The following is a 22621-nucleotide window of genomic DNA, read 5'->3' on the forward strand; positions in this document are numbered from 1 at the left end:
TTTATTTTTTTGTTTATTTTTTATTTTTTTAATAATAAATTTATTTTTTATTGGTGTTCAATTTGCCAACATACAGAATAACACCCAGTGCTCATCCCGTCAAGTGCCCCCCCAGTGCCCATCACCCATTCACCCCCACCCTCCTCCCCTTCCACCACTCCTAGTTCGTTTCCCAGAGTTAGGAGTCTTTATGTTCTGTCTCCCTTTCTGATACTTCCTACCCATTTCTTCTCCCTTCCCTTCTATTCCCTTTCACTATTATTTGTATTCCCCAAATGAATGAGAACATATAATGTTTGTCCTTCTCCCATTGACTCATTTCACTCAGCATAATATCCTCCAGTTCCATCCACGTTGAGGCAAACAGTGGGTATTTGTCATTTCTAATAGCTGAGTAATATTCCATTGTATACATAAACCACATCTTCTTTATCCATTCATCTTTCGATGGACACTGAGGCTCCTTCCACAGTTTGGCTATTGTGGACATTGCTGCTAGAAACATCAGGATGCAGGTGTCCCGGCGTTTCATTGCATCTGTATCTTTGGTGTAAATCCCCAGCAGTGCAATTGCTGGGTCGTAGGGCAGGTCTATTTTTAACTCTTTGAGGAACCTCCACAGTTTTCCAGAGCAGCTGCACCAGTTCACATTCCCACCAACAGTGTAAGAGGGTTCCCTTTTCTCCGCATCCTCTCCAACATTTGTGGTTTCCTGCCTTGTTAATTTTCCCTATTCTCACTGGTGTGAGGTGGTATCTCATTGTGGTTTTGATTTGTATTTCCCTGATGGCAAGTGATGCAGAGCATTTTCTCATGTGCGTGTTGGCCATGTCTATGTCTTCCTCTGTGAGATTTCTCTTCATGTCTTTTGTCCATTTCATGATTGGATTGTTTGTTTCTTTGGTGTTGAGTTTAATAAGTTCTTTATAGATCTTGGAAACTAGCCCTTTATCTGATATGTCATTTGCAAATATCTTCTCCCATTCTGTAGGTTGTCTTTGAGTTTTGTTGACTGTATCCTTTGCTGTGCAAAAGCTCCTTATCTTGATGAAGTCCCAATAGTTCATTTTTGCTTTTGTTTCTTTTGCCTTCGTGGATGTATCTTGCAAGAAGTTACTGTGGCTGAGTTCAGAAAGGGTGTTGCCTATGTTCTCTAGGATTTGGATGGAATCTTGTCTCACATTTAGATCTTTCATCCATTTTGAGTTTATCTTTGTGTATGGTGCAAGAGAGTGGTCTAGTTTCATTCTTCTGCATGTGGATGTCCAATTTTCCCAGCACCATTTATTGAAGAGACTGTCTTTCTTCCAGTGGATAGTCTTTCTTCCTTTATTGAATATTAGTTGACCATAAAGTTCAGGGTCCACTTCTGGATTCTCTATTCTGTTCCATTGATCTATGTGTCTGTTTTTGTGCCAGTACCACACTGTCTTGATGACCACAGCTTTGTAGTACAACCTGAAATCTGGCATTGTAATGCCGCCAGCTATGGTTTTCTTTTTTAAAATTCCCCTGGCTATTCGGGGTCTTTTCTGATTCCACACAAATCTTAAAATAATTTGTTCTAACTCTCTGAAGACAGTCCATGGTATCTTGATAGGGATTGCATTAAACGTGTAAATTGCCCTGGGTAACATTGACATTTTCACAATATTAATTCTGCCAATCCATGAGCATGGAATATTTTTCCATCTCTTTGTGTCTTCCTCAATTTCTTTCAGAAGTGTTCTATAGTTTAAAACCATCAGTTTCCTAGTAGAAAGGTAACACCATCTTCATGTAACATGTTTTTAACAGGCTCCTGTAGATGCTGTGACACTGAAGAAGATGCCCAGGTGGCAAATCAATGGTTAGTATCACTAACCATTAGGGAAATGCAAGTGAAATCCACGGTGAGATATCACACTACACAGCTACCAGAATAGCTAAAATAAAAAATGACAACACCAAATGCTCATGTGGATGAGGGGAAACTGACTCATACAGTACTAGGGAGACTGTGAAATGGCACAGCCATTCTGGAAAACAGTTGGACAGTTTCTTAAAAAACAAAACATAGCAGCCACCATATGAGCTGGCTCTTGCAGTCCTAGGCATTTAGCCCAGAGAAGTGAAGACTTAATGCTGACACAAAAACCTGTATGCAGATGTTTATAGTAGCTTTGTTAGTGACAGCCAAAACCCGCAGACAATCCCGAACTCCTTCAACAGGTAGTTAGGCAAACTGTGATACATTCATATCATGATGTAGTACTAAGGGACACCAAGAAATGAACTGTGAATACTTGCAGCCGTCCAGATGAGTCTCCAGTTACATCAAATGGGAAAAAGCAAATCCCCAAATGTCATAAACTATGTGATCCCATCTGTATAACATTCTTGAAATGGCAACATTATACACATGGAGAACAGATTTGTGATTGCCAGGGATTAAAGAGGTGGTGGAGGGGGAAAGAAATTTGTGTGGTTGTAAATGGGTAATAGGAAGGACCCTTGTGGTGATGGAAGTGTCTCTGGAAGACTCCATCTGTAAAAAACTGATGTCATCTCTCTGTACTATATCTTATAGCTGCGTATGAATCTACAGTTATCTCAAAATAAAAAAGATTACTTTTAAAAAATCAAAACTTGGAGGCCAAGATAGGGAAACCAGTATGTCAGTTTGGCAGTTATGACATGAGCCTTGAATCTGTGACATCATAATGGCAGTGATCGTGGAGCACTGCAGAATCTTCAGGCTTCAAGCATTTGACAGTACTCTGCCAAGTGCTGTAGACTCACTCGGTTTCCCGTCCCACGAATTGAAGAAAAAAGGATGTTCCCATTAATCAAAAAGCATGCTGAACTTACAGGGGGTCATTCAAGGCTTCACCGCATGAAGTAGTCTTCTGATACAGTATTTCTGATCATCCAGACAGACCGGCAATAACAGGAAGTGTGTTTTCTTTTTGTTTCTTTTAATACATAGAAACTAATTAGTAACTTCAGCACCAGCTTCCTGAAAAGCTGCTCCTGTTCAGAAGATTCAGTGCTGCTGAGCAGAAGGGAACAGGCTTTATACATTCTTGGGGGAGGCGGAGGCACTTTCTTGGCTCCAGGAGAGAGCCAACTCTCTCTCTCCATGAGACAGAATTTTCAGCGGGTCTATGAAAATACCTGTCCTAGTTATGAAAGAATTTTTACATTCTGTTCAATTGAGTCGTTTTGCCTATTTTGACCAGGAAGTCCTGTCAGAGCTCAGCCAAGCAATGGCTGAACTCCTGTGTTCAGAAACTTTCTGAGGTTTCCAGTATGTTTGCTGATCTTTGAGAATTTTTACCCAATTTGAATATTGAATTAGATAAGATGGGGTCAATATCCAGGATCTTCAGTTATCTTCAGTTTTATCTTAACATAAAAGCAAATTGTAATTAATTCTTCACACATTGCTTTATTTTGTATTAGGCCACAAGTTGTCCAGTTTGTTGTTGTTCATTCACCTTCTTGTAATCTGCTCTACCTTTGGCTTCTTGGCTCTCGCCTACCTAATGGCTCACAATTAGCTTGGCAGTTTTCTCCACCACACCTCTAAGTGTTGGCATGCCCAAGGGCTTCATCCTTGAAACTGTCCTCCCTCTGCATCAGTTCCCCAAGTGACCTCACCTCTTTCTATAGCTTTCTGTAACTCAGGGATCCCTGATTCTGAGCTCTGGAGCTCTGCTTTGGGGGTTGGGACTAAATTTTAGTGTTGTGTGAACCTTGACACTTGGCATTAAACTATATTGTGTATTTGACTAGTAACTAGCTGCTCTGTGTTTGATGTGTTGCAGGAAGAGCTCGTCTGTGGAGGTGGACACCCACAGCGAAGGCCCTACATCATCTGAGGGTGCCACTTGTACCGTGCTCATCCATGGCCCCATTGAGCTCAAGAAAGGCTGGTGGAGGCAGAAGCGGCAGCTTTTCTTGTACAGCGATTCGTTGCTGATGTCTAATACCAAGTAGGTGTACCATGTTTCGTGCTCTTGTGATTCTCAAAAAAATTGCATTCCCATTAACCCTTAGTATAAGAAAACATTACATTTTTTTTCCTTTTGTGTTTGCCAATGCTTGAATCCTTCATTCCACGAGTACTTCTGGAGGTCTTGTTTTGTGTCATGTCCCTGCAGTGAATGCAATTGACAATGTGACAAGCCAGTGTCTCTCCTGCCTGCGACTTACAAATGATAAAAATAAGAAGGGGAATGATAATGATTAGTGCTACTGATAGAAGGTGGATAGGGGGCTGTGCAGAGAGGGTGGGAACGTATTAGAGAGGAATAGTCTAGCAGGGCCTCTCTGAGGTGGAGCATTAAAACCAAATCTATGAGAGGAGAAGCAGCCACATTCCCAGACAATGTGCCTGAGCCGTCGAGGTTGAGGGACTTGCAGGCCTACATAGGTACAATCTGACCCCTCAGAGCGAGGGGCTCAGGGAAGCCTGATTTGACTAGAGCCCAGAGCGTGGGCCATGCTATCAGATATGATACTGTGCTCAGGGGTTTAGTCACACAGGGTCTTCACAGGCCATGGTAAAAAAAAGTGGAAATATTTTGCCAAAGTTTTAACTAGGGGACTGACCAAATCTTATTTATATTTCTAGCAAATTTTTCTGACTGTTGGTAGATAATAGATGGATGGGTAAGCAAGAGTGGAAGCAGGAAGACTAGTTAGGGGAGGCAATAGCCCTGATGGATGGTATCAGGGCTCTATCTTAGCAGTTTAGTAAAAAGGAAAGATGGAGCAGGGTAACCCGGGTGGCTCAGGGGTTTAGCGCTGCCTTTAGCCCAGGGCTTGATCCTGGAGACTCGGGATCGAGTCCCACGTCAGGCTCTCTGCAGGAGGCCTGCTTCTCCCTCTGCCTATGTCTCTGCTTCTCTCTCTCTCCTCTCTGTGTTTCTCATGAATAAATAAATAAATCTTTAAAAAAAAAGATGGAGCAGATAGATGGAATGTAGGAGAAAGAATCAACTGTGTGCACTTTCCTCTCAACCCTGAACACAAATGCATCAAATATCCAGTCTAGAACATGATGATTGCTCAGTAAACGTGTGGGAGCAGGTCATGGAAGGTCCCCTGTTTACTTACTTCATCTCTGTTTGCATTATTCACAAAACATGGAAGACAAGACTCCCACAAACAAAATATCAAGAAGTGTTTTGGTCATGAGAAAAGACTAACCCCCTCTTTTTTACTGCCTTCACCCTCGATCCCAGTTATGCCATGTCATAGGTAAGACATGCTAGTAATAATTTGGCAAAATGCTATACTCATCTGAGTTACATTAATAATAATTTATCAGGGGCTTACTACATGTCAGATATTATGCTAAAAAACTTTATGTCCAACCTTACAACTACCCTGCGAGATGGGATTATTTTTATTTTGGAGAACCTTGATGCTCAGAGTTCTAATGCTGCCCAGGTTACCACATTAGTAATTGACAGAGTCTACATTTGAAATTAGGTCTATTTATTTCAAAGCACAGGCTTTTATTCACTAGGTGGTGCTACCACTTCTATTCTCTTTTCTCCTGAATTTCATAGAACATTCCATGAACACCTAGATTCTTTCATTATTGAAATTAACCCTTCCTTTACATTGAGTGAACAACTAACTCCAATCTGCTTGGTAAGAAATAGATCAGAATGCTTAGTGAATTGAAAAATGAAGGAAATATAGGTATCAAAAAAATCAGAGGCAAAGATAGCAGTAAAATATATTTGAGATTAGGGAAGTTGCCCATAGATGTAACCTTGAAGGTGGTGATGTCATAAGGAGGACAAAGAGAAAAAGAATGTCCAGGCCTTCGCATGAGGTCCATATGAAAGACTCTACTCCTCCTGACAGAGGGCCAAGTCATTATTTTAAAAATGCAGACTAGTTACCATTCTCTTTATTTAACCAAGGTGAGTATGGGAGACCAAAATATGTGGGATGCATGCTGGGAACCACACTAGGTACGTCACAGATGCCTCATCCACCTGGGTTGCTCAGTGATTGAGCATCTGCCTTTGGCTCAGGTCGTGATCCCTGCATCCTGGAATCGAGTCCCACATCAGCTTCCCCACAGGGAGCCTGCTTCACCCTTTGACTATGTCTCTGCCTTTCTCTGTGTATCTCTCATGAATAAATAAAATTCTTCTCACAGCCCTCCGAGGCCAGTATTTTTTATCATCCACAGGCTGCAGAGATGAACATGGGAACAGAGGAAGTCTCAGAAATGGCCCAGTCATACAAAGGGAAATCGTACAAGAGATTCCAACCCAGGCCTGCCTTCATCACAAGGCCATGTTCCTCCTCCCATACCATGTTGTACCCTTCCATCCTTAGCCCAAGAGACATGCTAACAAATAGCAAACTCATTTCCTGGTTGTTAGGACCTTGCAGACCACTCATATTCAATTTATAAGAGGAATATGTTCATTTTTTTTTTTCATCTTTGTCATTATAGCATTTAGGGAGAGGAGAAGACTTTCCTTTTCTTACTAGAACCATTTATTGTCCTGGGTGCTGCTTACCTCTCAGTGGGTTTTACAGAGCCTACGATGTTCTGCTAAAAAGATTTTTATATAAAGACAGTGTTCTTTTTCCACTAGAGAGTTGCATCTATTGAAGGGCTGAATTTTTATTTCGAGTGGTTCATTATGACAAAACAAGTTGAACATTTTTCTTCTTTCACATATTGCTTTTGAGATATGTCCTTATGGCTGCTCAAGGGTTTTTATGTGACAAAATCTTTATCAATTTTTTGTTAATGTTCTTTGAAAGAGACTCAGCTCCCAAAAGATTATCTTATATACTTTATATATACATTGGTAATATTAGAAAATGTAAGTGATCAAAGGCATTTGAATTTCATTTTTAAGCCAAGATCTTTGATATAGAGAGAACACAGATTTTTAGAATTCCGAGTTCGGGATATCATCACAGTCAGGTTCTGGTGAGAGCTCTTTTTCTGCTTGCACATGGCCGCCTTCTCACTGTATACCCCAAGGTATTTCCTCAATTTATGTATGTACACACATACAGATCTCTCCCACTTCTTACAAGGCCATCCATCTTACTGGATTAGGACCTTACCTTGATGATCCCATTTAAACTTAATTACCTTCAAAAGCTCTATCTCCAAACATGATGATACTGGCAGAGAGGGCTTTATGGTAAGAAGGCGGGAAAACAGTGGGAGGGAGACACAATTTCATCCATAGCAGTAGCAAGCAGCACTTAATGCTTGCCACAATCTTTACAAAACTACTATGAGATCATTCCCATAGTAAATATTTGGGTATATTTATGATCACTGTTAATATTAAAAAAAAATAGCTTTTTTTTTTTTTCTAGAAGGAAATAACTAAAAAGGAATAGCCCCTGAAATACCAAACAAATTTCATCCTTGTCATGCCTTGCTCTTACATGGAGGAATCAATACCCTCAATCAATCTATTCAAATTAATAGTCTGAGTTTAGTGCCTAATTTTCCCAATTAGCTATAAAAAGGGGGTAGGGTTCCATTTTACCTCAGCTCACCCTCAGGCTTCAGCTGGAGACTGTCTCATCTTTAGGTTGACACTACAAAACTTAACAGAAATTGAATAAATAGTTGATTATTTTCTACCTATTTTTTTGGTCAGAATTAGTGAGTTTTGGCTTGTGAAATAATGAGGGGAATTAAATATTTGTTTCTTCACAAAGAAATTCTATTTCTCCAGTTGTACAAGATGTTAATAATAGTGAAAATTGGGGATTTTTGTCACTTTTTTCATACACTGGAAACTTGTGTTCACAAGAATTGAAGTCAAATGGAACCTTCCTTATCATTTTTGATATTCATAGAATACTAAATAAGTTATTTTTCAAATAAAAATTACTTTAAAAATTAAAGTACTTTAAAGTACTTTAAAAATTAAAATAAAAATTACTTTATTTTTAAGAACAGTATCTTCTTGAGGCCCTTGGGTGGCTCAGTGTTTGAGTGTCTGCCTTTGGCTTAGGTCATGATCCCGGGGTCCTGGGATCAAGTCCCTCACCAGGCTCCCCACAGAGAGCCCGCTTCTTTTTTTTTTTTTTTTTTTTTTTTTATGATAGTCACACACACAGAGAGAGAGAGGCAGAGACACAGGCAGAGGGAGAAGCAGGCTCCATGCACCGGGAGCCCGATGTGGGACTCGATCCCGGGTCTCCAGGATCGCGCCCTGGGCCAAAGGCAGGCGCCAAACCGCTGCGCCACCCAGGGATCCCAGAGAGCCTGCTTCTCTCTCTGCCTATGTCTTTGCCTCTCTCTCTGTCTCTCACGAATAAATAAATGAAATATTTAAAAAAGAAAGAATAGTATCTATTTGATAAAATATTAAGATATTTGTACTAGTAGAAACCCGTGAAGAATTTAGAAAAAGGGACTGAACTTAGCTCACACCCTCTTTAGACATCACATTCCTCATTCTTAGTTATTAAAGAACGTAGAAATGAAATAAAAAATGAATTTAATTTGGCCAAAAGATGAAGATGACTATTAACTCACTGTCAGTGAAATGACAAATAGTTACAGAATAGACTGTGACCCCTGCTCCCAACATTTGTAAGAGAATACCTCTATCTTAGAACAGAGGAAATCTCCTTAGAATCCCGCAAAACTCCACAGTTCACTGGGGCTTAACATCTGGCATAAAGTTTAAGGTAGTGGAAAGCAAGAAGGACATCTATCATGTTAATACAACTATAATAAAGGACAATTTTTAGAAATAAAAACTGCAGTTCTCCTCTTCCTTCTTCTTGAGTCAGTTTACAGTAGATTAACACTTTCTAATTTCTGCTGAGATAATCCAGTTGGGTCAGTGATTGAAATTAAAGAAATACATTAAGACCTTAGAAGAATCTATTGAAGTATAAAGCTTTGTTGTAACACATTTTAAATATTTCCAAGCTAGCAACTGGCTTTATTAATATAATGCCTTGAGATTTATCCTCTCACTCCCAAGATAAATCCTATGAGAAAGCCTGATGGCTCTGGGGACAGAAATGAGGCTGAGGGTAGGAAAGATGAAAAGGTTACTTCATGGCCAAGTGGTTACAAACATGGGCTTATGAGTTAGGCTGTCTGTGTTCCTGCGTTTGACAACTTATTTAAACTTTCTGTGAGTTTCCTTATTTGCAAAATGGAGCTAATAGAGACCATCTAGTGTAGTTGCTTGAAGATTAAATTTTTTATATTTATATTTATAAAATATTTAGAATAGAGCTTGGCATATGATAAGTGTTCAAAATGTTATAGGAGAGTAGAAACCACGCTCTGGGCTCTAGGATAATTCCTTGGTTCAACTAATCCTTGTGCTTTATTGAACTAAGGTTATTGGATGGCTTTTTCCAGGTCAATGTATTTGGAAGTTTCCACACAGGATCTTAGGTGTCTGTATATACACAGATACCTATATTAGAAAGAAAAAATCTGTAAAAACAAGCAGATATCTGTCTGTCATTCCCCTTGGCCATATATTTTTGACGTGACAATGCCTTTGGAATTACTCTCTAAAAAATGATTTTATCTGTTAATTGATTATGTTCCATAAAAATCTTCAAGCACACAGGTACAGGTACTTGGGTGTAATGTTGAAATAAAAAAAAATGTTGAAATAAAAAAAATGTGGAAAGATGTTGGTATCCATCATATTTATATTCATTGTGTCCTAAGCTTTGAATCTAGATTATCCTTCAAGTGGGCTTCCTAAAAGATTATTTTTATTTCATAAATCCCATTGAAGAGTTTTAGCTTTAATTGTTCCATGAATCAGTGGAGTCATAGGGATTTTTGCACATGAAGTGTCTTTCATCTCAGTTCAGTTCAGTGTTTTCCACATGTGTTTCTGAATAGTAAGGAGTTCCAGAGTGGAGGATCCAAATTCCCCAGGCATCCCTTATAGGACTTGTAACTATTTAAATCTCAAGCACACCTGCGAGTCAAAGTTGTGAATTAACCAAATTAATCAATTATCAACCAAAATAAATCAATGGTGGTTTTCATCTTTGAGGTCAAAGAAGATTAGGCAGAAATTATCAAAAACCTGTTCCTCCCCTTCTGACTCCTCAGAGAAATGGGAAGTATCCATGACTTACATATAAGACCTCCAGACCATTGATCTGGGATTGACTGATGGACAGATGGATGGATGGATGGATGGATGGATGGATGATTTTTCAGTCGGGCTCAGTCTGTAGGCTAACAGTTTTTTCGTTTTAGCCAGAATCTAAGGGAAAATGGTATGGACAAAATTTTAAGAAGGGAAATTGAAAATAACCTATGCTTTAAAGGCTAGAAAATATTTTTTTTTAATTAAGGTTGAAAGTAATTTTTAAATCTTTCTGATCCGAGCTTTTTTTTGTTTGTGTTTGTTTGATTGATTTCATCTCTCTCCCTCACACTCTTTAAAAGATTTATTTATTTATTTATTTATTTATCTATCTATTTATATTTATTTATTTCTCCCTCACACTCTTTAAAAGATTTATATATTTATTTATTTATCTATCTTTTTATATTTATTTATTTATTTTAGAGAGCAAGCATGAGCAGGGGGAGGGGCAGAGGGAGAAAGGAAGCAGACTCCTCATTGAGTGGGGAGCCCTACACAGGGGCATGATCTCAAGAGCCTGAGACCATGGAGTTGGATGAAACCAAGAGTTGGATGCTTAACTGACTGAGCCACCCAGGTGCCCCTGGTTTGTCTCTCTTAAGAAAAAAAATGTATAACTATTTTTATAAGTCATGTATCAGGTACCTTTGTTCAGCCCCTCAAACACTTTTTGAAGTATGCAAGTCATAAATGAATAATTAACTGCAATAATAGCCATAAAAATTATGTGTAATAAGTAACAAATCCAGCAATAGCAAATGAATTAATGGTTTTCTTACAAAGCTCTAAAATATACAGTGGTTACTCAACACTCACCATTCAAAAATATGGCTATTTGCTGCCATATTAGAGTAAGTATTTTCAGGTTTCCAAGCCAGAGTTGGCTCAACACACACATTGCAAAGGCCCATGTAACCATTTGCTGTGTGTGCACAGAGGATAACAGAGATGCAGGAGGCATGATTTGCCCTGGAGCAGTGAGAACTGGTCTCTAATGAGCACAGCTGCTCCCATAACATTTTTGAAATCAACTAACAGAGGTCTTGTTTGGGATCTTTCTAGGTATAATAAAAACTTTAAGATAAAAAAGAAAATACCACTGAACACCATGTGGATTGCCAACTGCATGGATATAGTGGGAGATGCCAGCATCCGTTCTGGGAGGTCCTTTGTGTTGGGCTGGCCCACGGTAAACTTCGTGGCCACCTTCAGGTAAGACCAATGGTTTGGTGTCCTGTATTTACATGGCTTGAAAAGGATAACATTGTAATCTATTGTCTACCAAGCTGGTGACTCACTTTTTGACCTCCCATGACACTTGTTTTGCCTTGTACTCTGCCTAAGAAGGTGCTTATATCCACATGGAAACAAGTAGATAATGTATAGTGGGAACTACTGGAGTAATTTCCTTCGGTTTTGATCAATGGTTTTTCAAATGGGCTCTAGTAGCCACTTGAGGAGTTAGGTGTTCTAGTTATGTGGAAGGAGAATCAACAGAGTGAGGTTCAAGGTCTCCTCTCCTGTATCCTGCCCTCTGATTCCCAGGGAGTATCTGCATTTTTAAATCACTGGAAAAGATTTCTTGAGCAAGTACTATTAAATTTGAAAGATTGCTTTTACACTCCCAAGTTAATTCCCTTAACAATAGTATGTAATTATACAAATAAATTGATCATGTCATTGAATACTAGGTTGCCTGAATTGCTGTGTACAGATTATCTCAGTTGGTGACAATCTAAAACAAAAATATGATTCCATTGAGTAGAGGTTAGTTGTGTAAGACACATTCTTAGGCTGACATGAGGATGGGGAATGTGGCTCTTGACCCTGGATATCCTGAGTAGCCACCTCTGAGTTTATAGGGATCATGCCACACTTGCATCTCTGTTTGAAACATCCACACCCCAAGCTTCATTCCTGTTTTATGCAGTTGCACTTAACACACTGCTTTCTTCTCCTCACCCCACTCCACCAAAATCTCACACGTCATCATAAAGGTACGACAACAAAAATGTTTACAAGTTGTTAATTTATTAATCCTATAATGCAGCTGTTGACTTAATGAAAAATTTTCAAAGATTATTGAGAAGAAACATGTATTTATATCTTCTCTGCATGTCTTCTTTTCCATAAAGATCATCAGTTCCCATTGCTTAATATCTTCTCCAGGTTGTAAGTGGAAGGAAACAGTTTCAAATGGGAATATATAAAGTGTTTGGTAGGGGAGTGTCCAAGAAATTTTTTCCCCCCTAATAGGAAAATGTGGAAACAAAGCCTGTATAAATACATAGAAGGCATTTATAACAACTCCTGGCATCTAATGCTTTTGTTATTGATTATTATTACTGTTCTGCAGATTGGCATGGGTAACTAGAAGCTGTGTCTACGCACCTAAGCAGGTGGGGACACTAAATGGGCATTCTACTTTCTTGATGCGACAGGTCCTGAAATGGTGCTGGAGGGGGTGGGGAGCAGTGTTGCTGGTAGAACTATAGAATGTGGCAGCCACCGTGGACAGTTTGATGGCTCCTCAATAAGTGAAACAGAATTACATATGACCTCCAGACATATATGCAAGAGAAAGGAAAGCATATGTCCACGCAAAAATTAATACACAAACTTTTGTAGCAGCATTGTTGACAGAGAAAGAGAAAGAAAGAAAGAAAGAAAGAAAGAAAGAAAGGAAGGAAGGAAGGAAGGAAGGAAGGAAGGAAGGAAGGAAGGAAGAAAGAAAGAAAGAAAGAAAGAAAGAAAGAAAGAAAGAAAAGAGAGAAAAAGAAAGAAAGAAAGAGAAGAAACAAACCAAGTGTTTATCAACAAATATACAAAACGTGGTACAGGAGCTAGGGACAGGAGGGAAGGGAGAGTGCTTAATAGACACATGTTTGCTTTGGGGTGATAAAAATGTCACGATGGTTGCACAAAATGGTGAATATACTAACTGTCACTAATGGTCAATTTTCTTTTATGTATAATTTACCACAATAAAAAAAATGCTGGTAAGTGATAAGTCCACGTGTTAATGAGCCTTAAGACATTTGCAACTTTGGATATTAAATGCTGTGAAAATTTTAGCAGAGAAAATACTGATCTTTAGTAATTTTGCATCAGTGGATTGATCTTTCTCAGAAGATCACAGTGATGAAGAATAAGGTTTTTAGGAACTAACTTAACATATTACAATCTGCCATATGTAAAAAGAAATAAAAATATTACAGGTGTTTTTTCCTAAAAAGATATTCTTGTTTCTGATCCAAGACGGTTCCATCAAATTGCTAAATTTCTTAAATGTGATTTAATTTGAATGGTAATATTCTTTATATCTGAATAGCCCTTGCAACTGCAGGAACACTCTGAGCTATAAATTAACCCTTTTCCAGTTCTGGAAACTAAATATCAAAGTGGTTAACAACGTGCCTGTGATCCCATAGCTTGCATCACATAGTCACAATTAAGTTTTCAGATTTGAAATCAACTTTTCTTCCTCTTTAGGATCTACTTCCCATTGCTTTAATACCACTCTCAAAAGAGTGGAGTCCATCAAAAGCCCAACTCTAAGGGGAGTACAATTTACACATCCACATCCCTTAAGAACGGGCTGCTGATATTTTTAATCTGGAATGGTGATCTTAATATGTTAGTAGGAGTATTGTACGTTCCTCAGTTTTTTTCTTCTCATTTTTTAAATTGCAGTTTTTTGGAACGAAAGGAAAAATGGTGTTCTTACCTTCAAAGGTATTTTGTCAGTATACTTATTAAAAGTCTTTAACCCATGATGAAAACATGTAAATCTCTTCAAAGCAGTGCCCCCAAACTATGCTCCCTCCCCTTAGTAGAAATTGTTACACTATCCTCCAATAATTCCTTATTTAACTGTACCCTGGCCATTACTACAAATAACCTGCTCTCCTTTACATGCATATATTGCTTATTTTTGATGAAATTCTGGTTATCACTCTCATCTTCCCCCACTCTCCAACCTCACGATTATAGTTAACATTATTCTCAAAACATATATTAAATTTCTGTAAGTGCAGTTTACCCTACTGAGTAATGCTCAAAGCAACTTCTCATTCCTACATTTGAAGGTGCTAATAGGCCCTTGGGTCTGGGCAGGAAAGCTTTGGTGACTGGATCTGCTGGTCAAATCTCACATGACGAGAGTGATCTATTGTTTTCCAAGTCACAGCTTATATTCCTGAAATATTTTTGCATGTTTCCTTCCAACCCAAAATTTGGTTTTGCTGAGCTTATTTATATGCATTTAAAAATAACGAAGTATGTTGAAAATATGAGCAATATAAATCAATTTGAAAGTAATGTAATTTATCTTACTTTATTTTGGGTTACTATCAAATTCGATTAGGTATATCATGCTAGCCAAAGTGGAGGAGCAGCCAAAAAGCATTCCCCTCAAAATCTTCATTGAGAACATCAAGAACTGTGCCCATGTATTTTTAAGACCAACAATTAAATTCCGAGTTCCTAATTCTGACTGAATGAAACAGATGGAGATAGAGGTGGAGAGACAGAGAGGGAGGAAGCAGTGAGTTGGGGAGAGAGGAAGGAGAGAACAAAAAGATAGGAAGAGAGAGAGAATATTTAGAAATGTACCATGTGGAAAAATGTATTTTCCCCCTCTCCATGTACTTCTTTATAGACCTAAAAACTGCATCCTAGGTAATATGAAGCAAGAGGAATACATACTACAGTGCTTAACCAAGGAAAGAGTATTGGATGTCAAGTGTCTATAACATTTCTCTGGATCCATCTAATTGCTTATAGTGGCTTGTAATACAGTGATTTAGAATCAACCCTTTTTTTTCCCCAATATCCACCACTTACATACAGAATGGTCTGGATTGTCTCCACAGTTCTTTTTCCCCTCCAGATATTTTGTTTGGCATAACTATAAACTCAGAGAAAAGTTGTAAATATAAAAGTAATATAAAAAACACCCCGTATACTCTTTATCTAGATTCACCTATTAGTAACACTTTATTCCATTTTGCTTTATCATTTGTTTTCTTTCTCTGTGTCTATTACATGTATGTGTATACTTACATTTGAGGGTCATACATATACTATGGCCCTTTTTCCTTAAACCTAAGCATTTCTTAAGAATAAAGATACTCTACAGTTATCACCTTTAGTGCATTTAACCTTGGTATAATACTTTACTCTGCCATTCCCTTCTCATTTTGTCAGTTGGCCTCAATAATGTCTCCTTTCTAGTACAGGATCCACTTAAGGATCAGGTGTTTCATTTAGTAGTTATGTCAAATGAAGAGGAGTTTTGAAAAGTCTTTTGTTCCAAGGAATATCAGGATTGAATTGAACTAAGGGGATGACACTTTTAAGGGATCAGCATATTTCTATTTCATTTTCTTTATACCGTTGGGAGAAAAAAATCAAACCAATTGGCCCAGTTTTGTGTGTAAAATTTGATTTCTGAAATTGTAGTACAGTAGCCAAGACATTTACAATGATGAACAAGATACTTTGGGTATCTTTAAGTGGTATTTTTTGTGGTGGTTGTTATAGTTTAAAGTAGCTCTAGATCACACAAAACAGTATTTGAAAGTGGAAAAAAGAGGTATTCCCAGCTAAAGCAAAAAATATGCAAATATTTTTATCTGTTTCTAAGTGCTGGCTAGATGCACTGCATAAAGGAGAAAGAATTCTCTAGTAACAGAGTGCATTCTTGTCTCTGCCTTTGAAATCAATTGTGGCAGTGATTTACATTCAGGATTTTCCTTGGAAAATTACCTTGAAATTTTTAAAAATCAACTTTATTGAGGTATAGTTTGTGCGAAATAAACATTTCTGATGTTCTTCACCCATTCTTAAAGATCCAGGTTTCCCACTGCACTGTTTCATTTCATCATAGAGAGATGATTCTTAGCATTTCTTGTTGTGCAGAACTGGTGCAAACAGATTTACTTAATTTCTTTTATCTGAATACGGCTTTATTTCACACTGACTCTTGAAGGATATTTTTGGGGATGTAGAATTTTGTTTGCAAACTTTTTCCTTTTAGTCCTTTAGAGATGTTCTGGTCTTTTGGTCTTGATGCTTTCTGATGAGTAGTCTGTGATCATTCAAACATTAATCCTCCGTAGGTGATTTATCATTTTTTCTCTAGCTGCTTTCAAGATTTTCTCTTTATTTTTGGTTTTTAGCAGTGTGGCTATGAAGTACCTTAGCATGGTTTTCTTTGAATCTGTCCCATTTGACATATTCTGAATTTCTTGAATTTATATATTTGTCTTCACCAAATTTGGAAATTTTAATCATTATTAAATCAAATATTTTCTTCCTCATTATCTCTCTCTCTCTCCTCCTGACAGTCCCATTCTTTGTATATCAGACACTTTCACATTGTTCACAGATTCCTCAGGCTTTGTTATTTTTTTCAATCTTCCCCCCCTTTTCTTCTTCAGACTGGGTAATTTCTAGTATCTATTTTCAAATCACTGACTTCTTTTCGTCATCTCCATTATGCAGTGTAGCCTAGTCAGTAAATTTTTTAAAAATATTTTTCAGATAAAAATTTCTATTTTTAAATATTTTTCCTCTCAAAAAAGTAAAAGTCATAAATACTTATTTCTATACTAAGATGCCTCTATTTTTGTTTATTGTGAGCATATTTTCATTTGTATCATTGAGCATTATTTTAACACCTGTTTTTGGCTAATAGTCAAAGCATCTAGATCATCTCAGGTGTGCCTTCAGCTCTTGAAAATTGATCACATTTTCCTGGTTCTTCATATTAAGTAACAACAGTTTGACTCATGAACAAAAACTAACTTTTTCTTTTGAATTATTTCAAAAAATAGTTTATTTTTCTGAAGTTATTTGTTTAGAGAGACTTCTATCTAATGGAATTTGTCTGTTGGGAGAACCTACAACATGCAGGAAAATATACATACATCCCTTGAATTACTATTTGAATTACTATTGAATTACTTTGGACCATCTGTCATATCCAGTGATTGCATTCAATTCATAAGAAGAAAAATACAATGAAAGGACAAGGAATGAATTATGAAAGAGTTTCTTTTAACTTTGTTTTTAATATTTTCAAGGCCTGTGGGTGTCCACTTGTGCTGTTTGTCTTTATGCACTGTTTCCCAAAGGACACAGGCCCCATTACCTAAAAATGTTATAAAAACTGTATGCATAGTAACTGTTCTGGTTACATATTCTCTTATCTTAAAATGACTTTTGGAATTCAGATAGTTTTATAGATATCATCTCAGATTCCTATTAACCCCTTTCAGAAAATTTTCTGTAAACTTTTCCTAGTTGTATGGAGCAGTTTTTCAATGTATGGTCTGATAGAGAGCTATTATAAGTAACTACTTGCTGGCAGAGTTGTGAATGGAACATAAACTTATAACATTTTCAGTCTCATTTCCTAGACTCATTGGTTTTATTTGTCTTAACAGATTTCAACAATGGAAGTCTTAGTAACCATGATGCCTGACACAAAATACGGACTAAATAGTAGTTTTTAAAAAGTGTCTTTCATAGCCAGTTCTTACTCTGATTTTACTGAAACTGACTATGTAATTACAAAGGAACTGAGCCATACTATAAAAACACAACTCAGTAAGAGAGAATAGTATCTAGTGCCTTCCTTTAATACTACCCCCCACCTCCATTTTGGAAATAGCCTTATGGAGCTGAGGGTCACCCCATGTGCCCTCTTGGAATTCTCAGGTTTTCTCTTCCTTGCTTAAGCTGCGGTATTTTGTATGCCACAAATTCTTGGAGGGAAATATATGTTTTACTGACATGTTTCCTACTAGCTCCATGTTATATAAAAAAAAAATGAAAATATAATTAAGGGATTGTGTTCTACATATGCTTTACTTTGTCATTACCTGAAAACAAGCTTCACCTTTGGAGTATGGGTAATAATTTGACAACAATGATTTGGTCACGTGCTTTAGATTTTAAAAAGTTTGTAGCAATTTTTCTTATTTATTTTTACAGTCTGTAACTGTAACAGTGACAAATACAGACAGGGCAAATGACACTGTCAACATGTTACTACCAATGCTGGGAAGTAAGTTGCCTACAAACTATTTTTAGTTTAAGAACCAACTTTGACTTTTGAGATTCATGTGTGTGTGTGTGTGTTGTGCACCTCCCATCATAAGACAGCTGATTATTGTAGATAACATAGTCATATTTTGTCCTTTCAAATTTAAAGATTGAAGGCAGCAAAGCTATAGTATTAGCTTATACATGAGTGCTATTCTTATATTCCCATTTTAAATTTTCTGCAAATTCAAAGTCATAGCCTAAAATTGGGCTATAATTTTAGAGTGATAATAACAACATGCAGTTTATTGTATATATTTTAAATACAGACAATCAAAATGTCTCTAAATTTCTAAATATTTCCTCCTTTTTGGACTCTTCTTTCTGTGTCTTCAATTCTGATACGTCCCCATGCCTATTGGCCCTAGTTATCACACAAGGAAGGACTCAATCTGTTTAATGAATCCTAAATTACATGATCTGTTGTACATTTTGACATAAAGACTAGATGGCTACAAGCTACCTCCTTTTGATGCAGATCCTGAGGATGAGGCAGCTCATACCCTTTATGAACTGGTAAAGACGAAGACAAGTTCTGAATAAGACCATGGATCTGGGGCATTTGTACATATCACTTTCATCTTGTTTTGGTTTTAACTGTCTGTTCACCTTTATGTTTTGATGGTGCTTGTGTGAGTTGCTGATATCTTTTTATGAAAGAGAAATATATTTGAGGATGAGGTTTTATAAGGGAAAAAAGAGGGACAGTGATAGATGGAGAGAACCAAAGGGAGCACTTGGAAAGCACAGCTTCTTATCTAAAATCCTCTCTAAATGTGACATGACATAATCATAAGATTGTTTGTAAATTCTATCTGACCCAATGGTATAATAAAGCCCTTTAAAATTTCAGAGCAACTAGAATTTGGCAGAAGAAATCAATGACTTCTGTACAAACAACATTTAATAATACATCCAAAATAAAATTGAATTTATATGTACTGACTAAAGGACATCTCTACATACTTTTCTAACCTGTGTGCTATATAAACCCTAAGTAAGAATTAAATCCTGGAAAAGAGAGTGAGTGGTTTGAGGGATGAAGTTGGGGAGACTGAGTAATGATATAACTCATTTTATTTCGTGTTTGTGATTTTCTTTGCTTCAAGTGATCAATGTCACTAGGCAAAGAATTTCTATTTTAATGAAGAACTGGGGCTATTTGGCTTTATGTATACCTGATTTAAGGGATTCCAGCATAGCATTTTCAAACCCTACCCTACCTTATTAGCTCTTACTTCTTATTTGCAACACAGTTTTGAGCAGATTTAGCTCTGTGTGTGTGTGTGTGTGTATCTGTGCCTGTGCCCATGACATTCCTTCATAAGGTGAAGGCCATGATTTTTAATCAAGAGTCAAGGGCAAGTGATGCAGAGCATTTTCTCATATGCATGTTGGCCATGTCTATGTCTTCCCACCATTTGCTTCAACGTGGATGGAACTGGAGGGTATTATGCTGAGTGAAGTAAGTCAGTCGGAGAAGGACAAACATTATATGTTCTCATTCATTTGGGGAATATAAATAATAGTGAAAGGGAATATAAGGGAAGGGAGAAGAAATGTGTGGGAAATATCAGAAAGGGAGACAGAACGTAAAGACTGCTAACTCTGGGAAACGAACTAGGGGTGGTAGAAGGGGAGGAGGGCGGGGGTGGGAGTGAATGGGTGACGGGCACTGGGTGTTATTCTGTATGTTAGTAAATTGAACACCAATAAAAAATAAATTAAAAAAAAAAAAAAAAGAGTCAAGGGCAGGGATCCCTGGGTGGCGCAGCGGTTTAGCGCCTGCCTTTGGCCCAGGGCGCAATCCTGGAGACCTGAGATCGAATCCCACGTCGGGCTTCCTGCATGGAGCCTGCTTCTCCCTCTGCCTATGTCTCTGCCTCTCTCTCTGTGTGTGACTATCATGAATAAATAAATAAAATCTTAAAAAAAAAAAGTCAAGGGCAAACATGGAAACTATTACCAAAAATTCCATTTCAAACATTTTTTGCTTTAGTCTCCTGGAAGACTCTTTAAAATAGTTCAGCAATTTTTATAATTTAGGATTGTTTGTTTCAAGTGGGATTTCTATTATTACTGGGCAATAATTCTGCTGGGAGTAATCGTTTTCTGCATCTGACCTGTTGTCTAGAGTCCTCCTCCTTTCTCTCCGTAAAGTGGGGCTTGCCTGCACCAAAGCCAGTGGCTGACTTCTGTCCACTATCTCCTCAAGGTCTCTTCGGCATTTGTCTCCTTTTGCTCAGGGCTGCTGAGCTATTGATGCCTCTCAAGTTACTTTGCTCAGGAATGGTCATAGCAGAGTATATGGCTCTCTGGACAATATGCATCTCTGGGCAGGGACATTTGGAGACAAAAGCCAATGTTATCCAAGGAGTCTAGAGACAGCAGAAGAGAGGACTCTGAGATGAGACTTTTCCTCTTAGTAAAGGGACACAAATCTCATTTCTTATGCCATGGGCCACCCACAATGTGGGGGGCTGACTGTACTGTGGTTTCCCGGTCTTTATCAAAAATGACAAGAATCTGGGACAGTCTATTGGAAGCTGTGAGGGGAACTAGTTAACAAGTACTATAGCTACCTCCATGGACCAAATACCATTTATCCTGGCCCCAATTCTTTCTTTTTGGAAACACAGATATGCTAAGGAAATGTGTTCTTCAAGTACTGTGAAAGATTTGTTATGACACCTAGTTCTTTTTGTTTCCAAGGGCTCTGAGAAAGACTACCAGCTGTGGGAGAGTTCTGGCAAGGAAAAACTTCCACTAATTGGTAAGTGTCAGGGAAAATCTAAGATGGGATTGATTAGGTTCAAAATTATAACTCTAAGTTTCAAAGTAATGGTTGCTCTTTCTTAAGCTTCAAAATCTTTAAAAGTGAAAATCACATGCATTATTCACTCACATGTTTATTAAATAATTACCAGGTACTGTTTCCCAAGCACTGATAACATCTCTTCATTCAGCAGCTATCATCTAGTGAGGGATAGAAATGTAAATTTTTGTTTCTACTTCTTTTTACCTGACAAACAGAGCTGTCTTGAAAAAGTGTGATTATTTATTATTTACTTATTTACTCACTTAGGTATGAAAGCAAAATGGATTGGAATTTTCCCCATACATTTATTTTTCATATTTCAATCTTGAATTCTAGTTCCTAACTACTAAGAAGCCTCTATTTTGTGAGAATCCTCTAAAATTCAGTTATGTCCCTGAATCCAGGTATAGCTATGTATTTAACACCCCTGCCCTGTGCCCAGTTTTCTCTGCATAATAAAGAAAATGAAAAAAAAAAAAAGAAAAAAGAAAAGAAAATGAGATAATCACATTTAAACTCCTCTAGTCTTCACTGACGAAATCACCTGCACTTTGTTGTTTCTCAGGTTTTTTCCATCACTGTTCTAAGGTTATTGATAAACAGATTGCACCTCTTCTAAAATAGTTATTAGCACAAGTTCTCTGAAAAAAAAATCTTTGGATTAACAAAATTGTTTAGTGTTTCCAGTAATGGACAGATTTAAAAAAAAGAAAAATAAGACAGGATCTGTCGCAGACCTTGAAGTATAGTAATGGATGCTAATGGTGACAATGATCTCTTCTAGAAACCTTAAAGCATTCCTTCTTACATGAATTTTTTTTATCCTTTTAATAAACCTGTGAGGCTATGATTCTTTTTCAAATAACCTGGAAATGTAAACATCCAATTTCTTTTTTTCTTTAAACAATTTCTTTCTGTAAAGTATATATTCCCAGTCTTATTAGACTAGAGAGTCACAAAGCACATCACTGAGAACAAAATCCCCCAGTACCACTTCCTGCTTTTTTTTATAAATTTATTTTTTATTGGTGCTCAATTTGCCAACATATAGCATAACACCCAGTGCTTATCCCATCAAGTTCCCCCCTCAGTGCCTGTCACCCAGTCACCCCCACCCCCCCGCCCACCTCCCCTTCCACCACCCCTAGTTCGTTTCCCAGAGTTAGGAGTCTCTCATTTTCTGTCTACCTTTCTGACACACTTCCTGTTTTGAATTAATGTTGACATCTTTGTAAAAGTTGTTCGGGGCAGCCCTGGTGGCTCAGCAGTTTAGCGCCACCTTCAGCCCAGGGTGTGATCCTGGAGAGCTGGGATTGACTCCCACTTCGGGCTCCCTGCATGGAGCCTGCCTCTCCCTCTGCCTGTGTCTCTGCCTCTTTCTCTCTCTGTGTTTCTCATGAATAAATAAATAAAATCTAAAAAAAGTTGGTTAGCAGTAAAAAGGAAAAAAGCTAAATATATATTTTTTAATGAAGTGCATTAATTTAGATAAAATGATGTAGATGGTAACTTTTTAGACTTTGAATAGCTTCACACATGAAAGCAGCTC

General features: G+C 37.6%; 1 protein-coding gene across 1 annotated transcript in view; it reads left to right on the forward strand.

The window, feature by feature from the left end:
- The first annotated feature begins 1784 nt into the window (after positions 1-1784).
- LOC144319936 (rho GTPase-activating protein 20-like) overlaps positions 1785-22621 on the forward strand; it is a 30673-nt gene continuing 9836 nt past the window's right edge. The window contains exons 1-4 of the mRNA XM_077908417.1: positions 1785-1849; positions 3810-3977; positions 11279-11354; positions 20967-21027. Of these exons, the coding sequence (XP_077764543.1) occupies positions 1785-1849; positions 3810-3977; positions 11279-11354; positions 20967-21027 (370 nt within the window). The remainder of the gene's footprint in view (positions 1850-3809; positions 3978-11278; positions 11355-20966; positions 21028-22621) is intronic.

The sequence above is a fragment of the Canis aureus genome, chromosome 9 (genome assembly GCF_053574225.1).
Source record: "Canis aureus isolate CA01 chromosome 9, VMU_Caureus_v.1.0, whole genome shotgun sequence".
Taxonomy (NCBI): domain Eukaryota; kingdom Metazoa; phylum Chordata; class Mammalia; order Carnivora; family Canidae; genus Canis; species Canis aureus.